The 15,616-nt window shown below is 34.6% G+C and overlaps 1 protein-coding gene across 1 annotated transcript in view; it reads right to left on the reverse strand.

Annotated features, from left to right (window-relative positions):
• Positions 1–15,616, reverse strand: part of eIF3a (eukaryotic translation initiation factor 3 subunit a) — a 35,107-nt gene that overhangs the window by 18,192 nt on the left and 1,299 nt on the right. The window contains exons 2-10 of the mRNA XM_069831892.1: positions 15,287–15,483; positions 13,345–13,493; positions 9,847–9,997; positions 9,528–9,728; positions 9,240–9,448; positions 7,704–7,875; positions 2,435–2,749; positions 2,085–2,270; positions 64–201 (exon numbers count right to left, since the gene is read on the reverse strand). Of these exons, the coding sequence (XP_069687993.1) occupies positions 64–201; positions 2,085–2,270; positions 2,435–2,749; positions 7,704–7,875; positions 9,240–9,448; positions 9,528–9,728; positions 9,847–9,997; positions 13,345–13,493; positions 15,287–15,483 (1,718 nt within the window). The remainder of the gene's footprint in view (positions 1–63; positions 202–2,084; positions 2,271–2,434; positions 2,750–7,703; positions 7,876–9,239; positions 9,449–9,527; positions 9,729–9,846; positions 9,998–13,344; positions 13,494–15,286; positions 15,484–15,616) is intronic.

Genomic DNA, 15,616 nt, shown 5'->3' on the forward strand with positions numbered 1-15,616 from the left:
CATCAAAATCTCATTTATACTCACAACATTCTCACTGTTTATAAACAGAATCAGAAAACTTACTCGCACAATGTTAAGTCTCTCCAGGTATTCTTTACGATCTTCAATGATCTTGTGACGTGCCAGAATTCGTTGGTGCTCCATTGCTTTAGTTTCATGGTAATGCATCACCATTTGTGCACGGAGCTTCTCTCGTTCCAGCTGCAGACACCACAGAAAATATAAAATAAGTTTACAAAATTAATCTGTACTTCAAGTAGGGCAATTAAATGGTGGTAAATGTTACCGTTGTTTCATACCTATTTCAAATAGTGGAAAGAATAACGGTGCAAGTGTAAGTGGAAATCTAGCATGTGAAAGTGAAAGCGTGGGGGGGGGGGGGGATAAAAGAGGAATAGAAGAAGACATAAATAGAAAGAAAGACAGAGATAGAAATAAGGCAGAGACGAACAGTAAAGAAAGGTCAGAACCTGCGACAGTTGAGGATTTAGCAGAGATATTTGATGTGTAAAAAAAAATTGGGGATGTGATCAAAAAGTGCAAGTAAAGTGAATCTGGAAAAGATCGAGAAGTATAGGGGAGAGAGAAAGTGTATAAGTAGATGTGCAGAATAAAATATAAGTATTTATAGGAAGTGAGAATAGTGACAATGGATTAGGTGTAAGCAGAATAGTGAGAAAGTGGAAGTGAGCGCAAATAGGAATGAGTGAAAATAGTGAGAAAGGGTTAAGAGAAGTCAACAAGTGACAGCATATAATTAGTACTAACATCTGAATGTTGGAACAGTAAATGAATAAAAGGTCAAAGAACAAATAGGACAAATAATTCAATACGATAATTTATAGAGAAAAAGTGAAATTGAGATTTTAGTGAATAGTAGTTAGAGGAAAAGAGGGGTGTGAAAGGAATATACAATATTAGATATATCAGGATTAATGAACAAATAGAGAATAGCAATTGAAATATAGGAGAAATACTGTAGGGGAGATTGACCAAGTAACAAAAAAGGTACATAGTGTAATTGGGAATATTTGTGTAGACGTGTACTGCAAATAATGTGTTATTGTAATAATATGTTAATGGTGGCACCGGATACAGAAATGTGACGTACACCATTACATGTAAAGAAGTGATGTGACGAAATATACAGAGTGATTTATATAGAACTGACACATTTCTTTCTTTCTTTATTTCAAAACGAATGATGCTAGCCACAATTTGTTATACCTCAAATGTAGAGTATCTTTTGGAGATTACTAACCTCTATTGCAAATGTTGAAAATTCTTTATTTATTCGGTTGGAAATTCACTTAATGACCAGTTTTAACGTCAAATTAAACAGGAGTTTTGATTCCCTGTCATGAGATGCGCAGATGTTTATTTTTTATTCTGTATATTTGTCATATTCTTTTAGAGATCCAGTTGTTTCCAATTTGTTTACCAGTCCCAGTATTGTGTTTCTTTGGGGGGATTACGAACACCAAATTCTCTCTGGTATGCCCTTTGAGCAGCTGTAATTGAATTCGTAATCCAGTATTGCTTCACAAGGAAGAGCTGTTGATTTAATGTGTACTGCATTTTCAAAACAAATTGTAGAAAACAGCTGCCAACAATAAGGAATAAAGAATAAACATCTGCGCATCTCGTGACAGGGAATCAAAACTCCTGCTTAATTTTACGTTAAAACCTGGTCATTAAGTGAATTTGCAGCCGAATAAATAAAGCATTTTCAACATTTGCTATAGAGGTTAGTAATCTCCCAAAGATACTCTACATTTGAGGCATAACAAACTGTGGCTAGCATCATTCGTTTTGAAATAAAGAAAGAAATGTGTCAGTTCTATATAAATCACTCTGTATATCATATACCTATTTCTACTATATTCACTTTCAGAACGTCAATTTGGGAAAAATTTCATAACCCTTCCATGCAACAATACTCCTGATACAACAACACAATTTTCATAGTCCCCCAAAAATTTTTGTATCAAGGTTCGACTGTAATGGAGAGAATTGATTTCACAATTTCAAAACTACTCATTACTGAAAGACATACAGAAAAATGTGTCACTTAAAACACTTACTCTCTTCTTATGAGGATTGATGGTGGCCATTGCACGGTGTAGCACAGTTGCCATGTTCACCAGCTGGTTACGGACTTGTTCACTGGGCATGCTTTGCAGTGTTGGACCTTCAGGTTTGTCTTCTCTCTGAGACTCTGACAAATCCATACCAAAGTGTATGCAGCTTGCACCATGATCAATGCGAATCTGTAACGGAAAACCATATCAAGCACCAAAATTAAAAGAAAACATATAAGGAGTTATAATTAAAAATTATCCATAGCATGTAGATGGCACAACTCTATGTTATAAACTGCATACAGCAGAAGAAAGACTAGTATTATAAAACATTAGCAAATACCTGTTCTTACCTGCATATCATTATGTCTCACGCAGTCTACCAGAAGACGTTCTAGATGAAATGCAGACGCAAAGCGTGCAAGCTCCAGCAAACGTGAAATTTCTATTGTCTGGTACACTTGAGAAACTTGTCTGATGAGTCGTACCAGTGTCACATCTTGTAATGCAGGCACGTACTGTTGCAGAGGAGAGCCTTCATCTGCTTGCAGTTCCTCCACAACAGAATGCACACGTGAACAGAGCTGCAAGGGATGGAATTCCACCTCCAGCCATGCATACAAGTCCTGCAGACGCGATGAGGCCAAAGACACGACATTCACACGCACCTGCCACAGATAAAGAGTTCAAAGCTTGTTTGCTTGTTTTCATTGAAAACAGGTCTTCTCTAGCCAATTGTGTGTCTGTGTACATAGTTTATCAGAAGTCAGATTCGATATTTCACGTTATTTTATTAGTAGATATCAATGAATAATAATTTCTTTGGAATCTGTGAACCTAATGCCTCACATTTTATACAGTGTATATGCCATATACTTATATACCAACAATACCCAACTAAACTGATGGGAAAAGCTGGTTTGGTAGTTCAGTTGGCAGAGATCTTGCTTACAATTTGTGGATCTGAGTTCAAATCCTGGCGAAGGGAGAGTCACATTTGTGGTGGACAAAGCCAAGGTTCCTGAGGGCATTTCTTTGAGTTCTCCAGTTTCCCTTCATCATTCCATGGTCACTTTCTATTTCAATATTCATCATTATAATTTCAATACCATCTACTAACATGGTGCAGCTGAATGTAGTATCATGACTGGCATATAGAAGGCATCAGTTTGAGAAGGCACAGTTCACTATTCAGAGAGTGAAAGGGCGCAATGTACCTTAAACCTGTATGGCTAAAATCGACAGATGGCATCACATAGCTGAGTTACAATAGGGATATCCTGAACTAGCACCAACAGATAGCGCGCGTGTACTTTGGGGGATACGCCTTGCGTGTGCATTTGTTTTTCGGTATATAAACATTGAGAATTTACGTAGTGTATTAGTACATTAAACACTCTTAAAAACAACTCAAAATGCCAAATTTTTGTTCTATTTCCATATGCAAAAAACCAGGGAAAGCCTTGTCTTCATTCAGGTCCCGAAATATTCTGAATATATGCTTTAAATCTTAAAAAATTTAATTAATTAAATTGAGACTCGAAAGTGCTAGCTATTAAACAAAAATAACTACTTCAAATAAGGAATTGCTCGCTACAGTTTCATTCTGGAATAGGGAAAAGAAAAATTAATAAAAACATATGCAACCTCGACAGCAAGCTATGGCAGCTTAGATTACATTCAGTATTTCTCTGAAGTTTACGCCTGCAGTAAACTCTCGATTAACTGGGATGTTTATTATCCAGGACGATCCATAGTGAAATCCATTTCGTTTTAAATGTGCTGTAGACTAATCATTAAAACCATGGTTTCACTTCAAATTATCAAAATCATCCTACATAGTATTCAAAACTGCATGTCCTTAACCTACAAAACATAGGAATAATCGTGATCCACAGTCTAGTATATACGAAGCTTTAGTTGTGAGGGTGCTAGGAACAATAGACTGTGCCGGTACTATTTCTCATTGTCTGTAATGAGGCGATATTAGCGATCCTAGTGGTTAGCAACTATCTATGGATGCATATTTACTACGTATTGAGCTTTGTGACTGTATAATTATACTAGACTGTACAAGTATAAAGAAGATACAGTAAGGTCAACTAGCCCATTTCGTGTGAACAAATTCTGAGTGCGCATGTCACGAAACCGGGTGTATTGTCTGGAACCTCCACCAGATGGTTCTCCATCTACAACAGGCTGGCATAATTTAATATTAACTGAAAAGATTTATTACTCATCTTTTAAAAATTTGAAAGACATGAGGCAAAGGAATGGCAACATAATCATAATAATAATTACTTCCGTATGTAAACATCATGAAAATATTCACTAATTGACGCTAATTTTAAAGTCACTGGTAGATGCTTATGTTGGTGACGTAATATTGAATCATCAGCTACATAGATCACGACATTAGTTTCAATGAAGTTACGTCAACAATGGATATAATAAAATTTTGTTGACTAGCTAATAACATTATATGGAAAGAAATGCAATGGATATGAAGAAACAGAATAAAACGGTAAGCGCTTCGCTAATAGTATGTTTTACTTCAATCATAAACACTGCAATTTTATATGTATTTTGAAAAGAAAAAGTGAATTTTCATTAGACCTACATAATAAGACACAAATATCTCTACAGAACAACGGAATAATTACAACAGTTAATACAAAGTTTCATCTGAAAGTTTAGCATGTATGAACAGCTGGTCACTAAAATCAGCTGTTAGCGCTGCCGATACTAGCGACATGGTTGGATTCACTGAGAACTAGACCTCCCAAAGCTTGATTTTAGTATCAACAACATCAAAGGTGCCGACAAGAGTTGTCCCTACTGTATCTTCTTTATACTGTGGACTGTAGTGATTCTACTACGATCATATTATCATCTTATTAAACATCACATTTTATCTTTCTGCAACTAGAGAAAAAAATACGAGGAATTCAATCTCTAGTCCCTTCTCTACAAAAAAACACATTGGTGGCTGCATATCCTGTTTTTAGTGTACGATACTTACAATACTAATGATTAAAGAGGTAATATTCATCTTCGACAAAGTTCCTATTTTTTTTAATTTTTTTTTTATTTATTTATTTTTTTTAATTCGTGAATCTCGTTCTCAAAGTTCTCGTTTAGGTTCATGAACATTCAGTTTACTCGTATCTATATTCTGCATACTGCAGATTTCCCCACGCATCTCTTAAGGGGAATAGCTCAGTATTATACAAGTTTACGCTATTATTTATTGTAAATTAAATTAATTATGAGGTAAGAAAATACTGAATTATACTAGGTTATACAAAATAACTATAAATATAATTTTGACACGCATAGAAAACCAACAAGTAACATAATATAGTCCTACAACATGTTGTGCCACATGGAATGCTTCTACCATCTAACAGTAAAACTTTGCATAAGATATCCCTCTATCTACAGGAAAGCAACTATTCAGACTTTGGCAAACATTCCCACAAAAAGAAGTAATAAATACAATGTCACAGGCTGCATCCTTCATATAAAGTTAAAAGAAACCTGGCTAGGGAGAAACTTTTTTTTTTTCCTCTTCCACTCTGACTCTATGAGCATGGCTTTCCCAGATGCCACTAGTGCTGAGAAACAATTATCAGAGATTATACAGAGCGCATCACAGGCAGTGAGTCTACATTACACTCATAATGAATGATAGAGAATTGTTGCAACGTCAGAGGGAAACTGTAGTACCGAGAGGAAACCCGTATGTTGCTTGGACCAAGGGCTTGCCCAACGCAAGTTATAAATTCAGGGTGAATCAATCACGATTTGAGCCTGAAAGCTTAGATAAGCTCAACAAAGTAGCACTGAGCCACCAAGACTGTGCATGAAATTTTAGTTCAAATATAATTTTCAATGGAATAACAGATATTTTTACTTTCTCTTTACTTCCTTCCCAACAATAAGCCACACAAAATATCGGGTCATGATAAATGTTTTATTGCTTTCCTTTGATTTGAAAATTAGTAACATCTTTTGCAAATGGTTAGTTTTGTCATTTCATCATTAAATATAGATAGATAGCTACGTTATTGCTTGGACATAAATACATTATGCATTAGCAACGTCAATATAAATAAAATCATACAAAATTATTTGCCAAGTTAAAATATTCGTTAATACTATACAAACTGTGTTCATATAATTTTCTTTTAATTAACGATTTGAATGAATCGTAATTTAAATTTTTAGTTGAATTAGGTAAGCTATTATACAACTTCAGACACATATAATAAAAACTGTTTTGTGTAGTCTTGTATCTGCATAAATCAAGTCTTATATCGTTACAACTTCTCGTATGGCGTTCGTGAAAATGCAAGTTCAAAGGAAAATTATCAATATTCATTTTGGTATATAACAAACACTGCAATACATATAGCGATGGAAGAGTGAGAATTTTACAGGATTGAAATAACGGTTTACAATGTTCTTTTGGTCCAACACCACAAATAATTCTCACTGCTTTCTTCTGTAATTTAAAAATATTAAAAGATGAACTATGGTTCCCCCATAATAAAACACCATATTGAAGATGAATATGAATATATGAAAAATATACCGTTAATAGCACTTTTTTATCCACAGTTTAGACAAACATCTTAACATAAATATTCCTTTAGATATCTTACCCGAAATCATATTGATATGGCTATCCCAGCCCAAACCGCATTCAATATAAATACCCAAAAACTTGATGTTATTATGAAAAGCATCACTTTTTTCTATCTAAGCTAAATTTAAGATCTGTCACTTTACTTTCATTAATACATAAATAATTAGAAGAACATCATGACTTCATTAAGATATCATTCTCATCTCACATTCTATAGCTGACATAATGTCTATGAGACTGGAAGACGTTGCCAGGGCTGTTGTCTCAATTTATTAAGTGCATTATAAATGAAACTTGGGAAATTCAGGTGACCCAAATTTTGCTTCTCTGCCTGTACATACATGTGAGTGAGAGAACTGTTCGGCTATGCTACATGGCCTACAATCATTAATGACCAGAACTGACCTCACAACACAAAAACCACCTTCCTTCATTTTACTAGCCACCACCTCAACAGACTTCACAGCAGTTGAATAGTACAGGCCTACTGTTCTCCCTGAAATCTCCAGATGTTACAAAATAGTCTGGAGACGATCTGGAAAGTGATATGTGGAGTGCATATTCTCTGAAAGGGCACCCTTCTGATTAATATGTTGTTCCATTTATAGGAGATAAATTCATAATCATGTACAACTAAGCTTGTTCACCACAGCTGTCTGTCATGGTATCTTGACCACTGCGGATTGCTCAGCTCAACTGTTCAGCATATAGCTCCAACAAAAATCCTAGAGCTGGGTAACTTTCAGTCCTGGACCCCGGACTCATTCCACCGCCATTAACACCTTCATTTCATTCAGATGCTAAATACCCTAGATGTTGATAAAGCATCGTAAAATAACCCCATAAAATAAAAAAAAATAAATAAATAAAAAAAATCCTAGACAACATCTCTGGGACAAGTTGAGTAGACGCATCTGAAGTCATAATCATACAGTATATTACGTACTTCAATTACCTGCATAGCAACTTACAATATCTTTAAGAAGTGATGCTCTGGTGGGTGGCTGAGAGAGCCCCAGTAAAATGGCCAAACGCTGAGCTTTCTCAAGGGGACTCTTGTCTGTCTCAATAAAACGGTCAAACTCTGGGTGAGCTGACGGAAGTGGGATGGAGAGCGTGGCCAAGAGAACACGACATGCCATTCTGAAAGTAAATGCGCAAATCTTTAAACTTATTCTATCACCACAAATTACTTGTTACAAAAATGAAAACAATGATGATATTTGACAATGTCAATATATTAATATATAGTCTTGCTCATCTCAATACAGTAAATCTTTTAACTAAACCAATCACACGTTTTCTTTTTAAATCATATTAGTGATGTTTACCAAGTTATTATGAAATTAACAGTAGTACATTTATTGCTGTTTATGGTTTTAATTCTAGAATTTTAAAAAATGCAGCCGTTTATATTTGTGAACCTACAATCTCAAGGGAAAAAATGGAACTCTCTGCAACATAATCCATAGTTGATTCCCGATTTACCATGCAAATCGTCTGTAGCTGCATTTAGATTGGCAACAGGCCATGATTGTTTGGCCAAGTATCTGCATAGAATTGGAATATATCAGTCCCCTAACTGCCCATTGTGCAACTCAAACTAAGAAATGGATTTGGAACACCTCAAAATCTGTGCTTCAGTGGCTGACCATGACAATATCTTTGAAAAGTATTGGAGTGCAAGAGGTCAAATGACTTTATTGTCAAACACCTGGCATTAGAAAACAACATATTTGTGAACCTTTAGCTGATATTTTAAATCATTGTACAGGGTGAATCAAAGTCTGGAACCATAAAAATAAAAAATATCTTCCATATGCTTGATTTTCGATTACTATTGGTGTTACCAATATTTGTAATGACCAAATGCTCTACAAGTGACATATTCGATTCTAGGCCTCAGCTATCTCAAAAGCCACCATTTTGGATGAAACCCTAGATCATATATGTAACAGATATGTCGGGCTTATAGGCTTTGAGGTTAACAACTTTTGTCAGGTTTACTACGCTGCCATCTAGTTGTTACATAAGGAGTCACGTCATAATTCCCATTTGAATTGCATTAACAACTGTGCTGCCATCTCATGTTCGTTTAAGGCAGACGGGTGGTGATCCTGGCGGTTGTTCTCTTCAAAGTGCTGCCGATTTTAACGTAGGGAGGAGTTATCTGTTACATATATGATCTAAGACGAAACTTTGAAATTTTAAATGGAAAGAGGGTCATGTAGGTACTAAAAATCATGTGAAATTCTCTGGAAAAAAAAAAACATGGGTGCAATCTGTTTTGAGATATCTCTAATTGTTTTCAAGTTATTTAAAGATAACTGTCATAATGACACAAACATTATTTACTGCATCTACAGATATTTTGTAACATGGTACAGCACTAAGGAGGCTTTGGAAAATGTATTTTTATGCAATTCTGGTAATTAACTTTTCCTGCTTTACTGTTTGGTTAGAGATTATAGGACCTACATTAATTTGATATAATAAATAATTCTTACCGTTGCAGCTCCTCTGGAGTGATATTTTTCTTCATTTCCTTAGAGAGCTGAAACAGCTTGAAGAGTGCTGCTGCATGGAATAGGTAGTTACCAGCTTTCCAAAACACCATTGCCAGTTTCTGGTAGTAATTTGCCATTGTTTTTGGGACTGGCAGCTTCTTTGATAAGTTCATCAAACCATGGATGTCTTCAATTGCTTTATAAGCTTCCTATAACAGAAATGCAATGTCTAGTAACTTAACAGGATCCCAATTTCCAATTACCACAAACAAAACACAATAAACATACCTGCCAAAGCTCCATCTGAATGGCCGAGTCAAGCTGCACAAGTCTCGTATCAAGATTGAGTTGCTGAGTCTCTGGCTTCTGAATGCTTACATTCGCAGTCTGCGCAGGAAGTTTACTGATGTCTTCCAAATGTTTACGTAATTTGTCACACAGCTTACGGAATTCTGTCTTACGATTGTATTTGAGACAGAATGAAAATGCCTGTAAGAAAAGAACTTCATCAATTACAGTAAAGTAGCATAAATTCCAAGTAAAAATAGATAAAAGTTTAGATATAAACAAAAATTTATGGTCCTAAATATCTCTTATGCTCACTCACCATGCGTGCAATGTCATGATACAGAGTTTCAACATGTGCATTGGTACGCAACAGCTCCAAACACTGGCAATACGACTCCCATAGAAATTTCACCCAAGGGGTAAGAATTGTACGATCACTTCGATCTTGAGCATCCTCTCCACTCACAGCACTAAAACATAACAATTAGTAATAACCAATCATTTTTGTAGTAATTCGAATGCAAACGAAAATGAAAGACAGCCAATCCATTTGTAACGGATTCTACATGTTCACACCTTAAATCCCTTTTCTTCTAAAAAATAATTCAGTTTTACGAAATATTTTATAATTCTCTGATTATATGGAAGCCAAACATTCATTCTGAAAAATTTTGTTTTACAGTTCTTAGTTATAAAGGAGACTGACTGTTTTTAGCTGCTGTAACGGATGCTACCGCCTCTCTGTTAAATTCATGACTTACCATTATTCTCACTGAAAGTTCAGGTTCTAGGATGAGGTTAACAAATTCATCTCTTTCTTGTTTATATATTAAGAATTGCACTTCATTTCTTTACAAGAATTTTTTAGAAATGACAAAAAGGTAATTTATTAATGAATTTTATACAGTGTAACGGATTCTACATTCAATTGTAACGGATTCTACAAGTCACTTTGATATGTAGCTATGGATCTTTTATGAAGTATAAGATAGTAAAAAATTAATTTTTGAAGTGTAGTAATTTAATATTTACTATTTTAAATTAAATAAATGAACTCTGACAATAAATTAAATTATAAAGTTGAAAGGAAAAATGTATAGGAAAACAATGTAATACTGTTGGTTAGATATAGCATGCACTAAAAAGAGTTTTATTTTTGTGTACAAAGAATTATTAGCTGTTTTTAGTCTCATTAATACTTTCAAGGTTACTTCTCATCATAACATTAACATCGTTTGAGAAACTCTTACATTTAAGCTGTGCTGTTGAGTCCTGAAATCAAATGTTGGGAATATTTCTACAATTTCTCCGAAAAAAAAAGTACTTATCACTTAAATTTGTTATAAACTTATACCATACACTAAAAATATCTTTAATTTATATTTACAGTCTCATTAATATTTACAAGTTTATTTCTCATTAACATTAACGTCTTTGTGAAACTCGTGCATTACTCTATGTCCTTGAGTCTTGAAATCAGGAGTTGGCAATATCTCAGCACAACATATCACTTCCTCATTTGGGAGCCATACACAGCATGCCCTTTTCTTTGAAGGACTCAGTGGTAGACCTGAGTACATTTTGTACTTTTTTTACAGCTTTTCTTAAAGTGCTGGTACATTGGTAAGACCCAAAAGCCTTTTCTGGTTTTGACCCATCTATTGTCTTATTTTCTTCTGCTTTCTTTTTTCTATATTTCCTCATTGCTTCTCTCTTTGCCCGTTTTAGCATATCATCCAATATTCTATCTGACTGAAGCCTTACCTTTAATTGGTCCCTTTTACTTTAATCCCCCTAATGATAATAAAGTGACGAATATTAGGACTTTTACTGTGGATATTTCATTCCCTATTAAAAATGTTTGATTAATAAATGAAATTTGATGTGATCTAACGATTGTAATGATTGTTAAAGTTAGTATTGAATAGATTAGAAAGTAAATGAATAATATATTTTCTCCAATATTTATAGTACTAATATTCACCCTATATGATTAATTGAAGAATATGTCAAAATTTTTCGGATTGAAAATTGGTTTAATCCACCAATATTTCTATCTCGATCTTTCTTCAGATATTCAGTCCATTTTTTTATCTTCTTTCTTCTTAGTCCTAAATTTCAGCTTAGCCATACGATTATTGTATTTACTGTGATCTGCCATGATTCTGTAGAAAATTAGGCCTAAAATCGTAAAAAAAGAAAACAGGTTGTCATGTAGAATCCGTTACAGTGTAGAATCCGTTACAGTCCATTATGTTTTTAATTCACTTTAGAAATGCAAAAATATATGTAAAGGCAATGTTGGAACTGTATAATTACTTTCATGAGCTGTGGTTTTGTTTCTAATAATACTTACAATGTTATAGTAAAAAAAGACAATTTTCATGTAACGGATGCTACATTGGTTAACTGAATTTCAAATAAGATTTAAATATAATTTGGTACATACCTTGAAAATGTAACAATCAGTTCAAGAAACTACAATCTTTATGCCATGCTTTAAAACAAAAATGGCTGATATCTGCTGATAAGATTGAATGCTATTGGCTGCCCATCCCACATATTTTGGAATCAATGTTGGGTACATGAAAAGTACCTACAAGAAAGATGCCTAAAACTTCTTTTACCTCTATAAAATTGAGGAAATCAAGGTGGAACCTTAAAATTTAATGTGTTTTAAACTATTTGTAGTATGAAATAATACTTCTTTCTAAATTTTATATTTTTAACTACAATTCCCACTTTTCGTGGAATGACTGAAGAGAAAATGGCGTTTTTACTAATAAATAGTTAAATAATTGTCACCATCGTAACTAGCATGATCATAAGCATAACCAGCAGTAGTAATTCCATTACTAGACTAGACGGCATTTCGGAAGGTGGTTAGCTTCTATATGCACCGCAGCATTTCTGGTATGTGACGTCACAAACTTGTACAGAATCAGTCTATAACAAGCACTTCAAGAGTTCGTTTGTTCACGTGTGAGTGTTTCAATACATTGAATAAGTAAAGCTAACGCGCGCGGAGTGTGTGTGTGTTTTTTTTAACAATATATATTTCAACATGCCCCATTACATAGGTAATATTACATGTTTTGACATTTCTAGATAATTACATTTTTAAGATTGCAAATTTGCCAGTTGCGTAATCAATAAATATCTGTGTGATAAGTCATATGATGAGAATTAATTATAGTTAAGTACCATTCCAAATTCTGAATTCTTGCACCTTCCTACTTACAAACTTTCAAATTACATTAGCATTATTAATTCAAAATTATAAGACCCTGTGCTTCCCTAGTTACAATTTTGTGTGTGTGTGTGTGTGTGTGTGTGTGTGTGCGTGCGCGCGTGTAAGATAAATAAATGGAAGAAGAGACTGTGAAAAGACAAGTATTGCACATGCAGGCACGGAAAATAGTGTTTAAGGTGTATAATTATTTTAAAAACGATGACGAGCAGAACACTGCCGGCCATCTTGATGATGACTGCAACATTGCCAACGCGCAAGAAACGACTGCAGAAGCATGTGGTGTGGGATTGAGAACCGTGCAAAGAATATTGTTAGTGAAGGAAAGAGTATATGTTTGGTGTCATGCTTACAGTAATCAATGGCTAAGATCATTATTGTCTTTTGATAATTTAATTCTCTCCTGCGCTATTTGTATTGCACGTGCTCGTGAAGTACGATGTGGCAATGTTGTACTCTGCCTTGCCCTCTCTATCTGTCTCTCTTGACGCAAACGCTAGCACACTACCGCCTTCCGAATTGCCATTGACTCTAGCACTATCACTACAATGAATAATAGATATTAACCTCAATAGAATACTCTCTGGTGTGGCCAACATATCCAAGTCGTCTATGTCAATCACAGCTTGTTGTGATTGCTCACGTGCTGATTCTGTTCTCTCTTCAGCTGTTCTCAAATATCCACGTATTACATTTTCCAAGGAAGAAACATTCACCTGTAAAATATAATGAATGCTTAACACAGAATAACACATTTACAAAATAAAGCCCAAATAAATATTGAAATCAAGTATTATCGTGTGTGTGTGTGTGTGTGCGCGTGCGCACACGTGTATTTATGCGTGTACTAATTAGCTGCCTGTTTATGTTTTCAGAAATGCTGTTAAGTGAATGCAAGGTCTCAAAATTAGCGGCAGTCAGCCAGTCTTCCTAGTTTCACTATGGTTTTTACTATTTGAATCAATGTATTTATACGCATGATTGTTTATGTTAAACATAAGACTCATAAAAGTTTACTGAACATTCAGTGTCACGTGAAAGCACAATTCAAGAACTTGTAAAGATGAAATGTAAAGAATATTTCCCTGATGCATAGAAGAATCACCATCAGACAGCATTGACAGAGTAAAGGTTATGCTGAATTAGGTAGTTATTCAAAGAGTCTTAAAAAAAATCATTAGCATATATGGCACAATAAACAAATATTACGGAAATTTCGGCTTGAAGAGCTAGAAAATTGTTACTTGTATCAAGTAAAGCCTATTTGTAAAATTTCTTCTGATAAGCCATCAAGGACGCAATTCACTGATTAGTTTTAGCAATTTATACATAGACCTAATGGATATTTGTTGTCCAAATAATACTTTTCATAAAAAAGACATATTTTCTTCTTACAAGGGAACTATCAATGAGCCCATGTCGAGACCTTCCCTCATAAGCTGTGCAAATACAAAAAATTACCAGCTTATAAATTGTGAAGTTGCGAAATTGAAGTCCAATAAGCACGCACGCACACACACAAAAAAAAACCCTGCCCTGATTCTGCAGTCTTATTCATCACAACACATGACATTCATTCACAACTGCATGAAATTAGAGCTAGATATAATTTATGTGTGGCTAAGAATCTACATAGATGGGTCCAAAATGACGAGAGAAAAAACAGAAGCAATTTACCCAAAATAATTCAGCCAATACATCATGGTGGTAACATCAAGTGGCATGTAGAAACCTTTCATTCTGATTTAAGATGTAGTTATTTTAGGAGATTCAAAGGTCTCAAATTCAAGTAATCATTTTCAACCAAACCAACCAAACATTAGAAATATTGCAAACTCGTAAAACACTTAGAAAAACAAAACAAATCATTAGCTTTCCAATGAACATTTTCGCACTTCAGTACACTTGGTAACGAAATGTCAGATGAGCTTGCAAAAAAGAAAAGATTCTGGAACACAAATTACATTACACCCAGAACCTAATCTAAGAAGAACAATCACTGAAGTACGCCAAATAGTACACATACGAGGAAATTTTGAAACAGCCAAAGGAAAGGGACAGGGGGAAAAAAATAGACCAACTAGCAGCAAAATAATAAAAATACCAAGCCAACAGATGTGTACTGTGCAACAATTCGAAGTTATGAACATCATCATGATGCACAACACACTAAGGACTTTGTGAGCTTCTATTGGTAGGTCAGACAGAAGAGGAATTAATCATCAATTTCTGTCACTGATAAAATACATACTATAGTTTTTTGGTGAACATTCTCTTGTAGCACCCAGTCACATTCAGTCTTCAAGAAAATGAAACCAGAAATGCCTCTTCTACCAAAACCCATTATTTGCTCTGGGCTTGATAAAGAGAAGAGAGAAAGCAGCTGTACTGATTTTTATGTATTCCAGAATCATTTCCAAGACGAAAATAACAAATGGAAATTAGGAGTAATGTACTACCAAGTCTTGCTTCTTACTTGCCTCTTTTACGAATAATGAATAATACTTACTGACTGAAACATGTTGCGGTACTGGAACAGTCCTTCCTTGGCAATGTGGGACTTCTTCAGTTCCACACACAGGTCCAAGTACTTGAACATGATTGGTTCCAGTACGCTTTCGCTCCAGCTGTAAGCCCATTTTTTATTGCGAAATACTTCGTACAATGTATCTAATGCACGCGCAGGCTTTCCAACCTCAATAAATTCTGAAATAAATACAAACAACCACTTACCTATGAACAAAAACAAATCAAATCTAACCTAATATAATCTACCCTACCTGTTATTCCATTAGGGACTGTAATGATTTGGAGGTTAGCCAATTTTTCCACTATAATT

Source organism: Periplaneta americana, chromosome 7, assembly GCF_040183065.1.
Source record: "Periplaneta americana isolate PAMFEO1 chromosome 7, P.americana_PAMFEO1_priV1, whole genome shotgun sequence".
NCBI classification, from domain to species: domain Eukaryota; kingdom Metazoa; phylum Arthropoda; class Insecta; order Blattodea; family Blattidae; genus Periplaneta; species Periplaneta americana.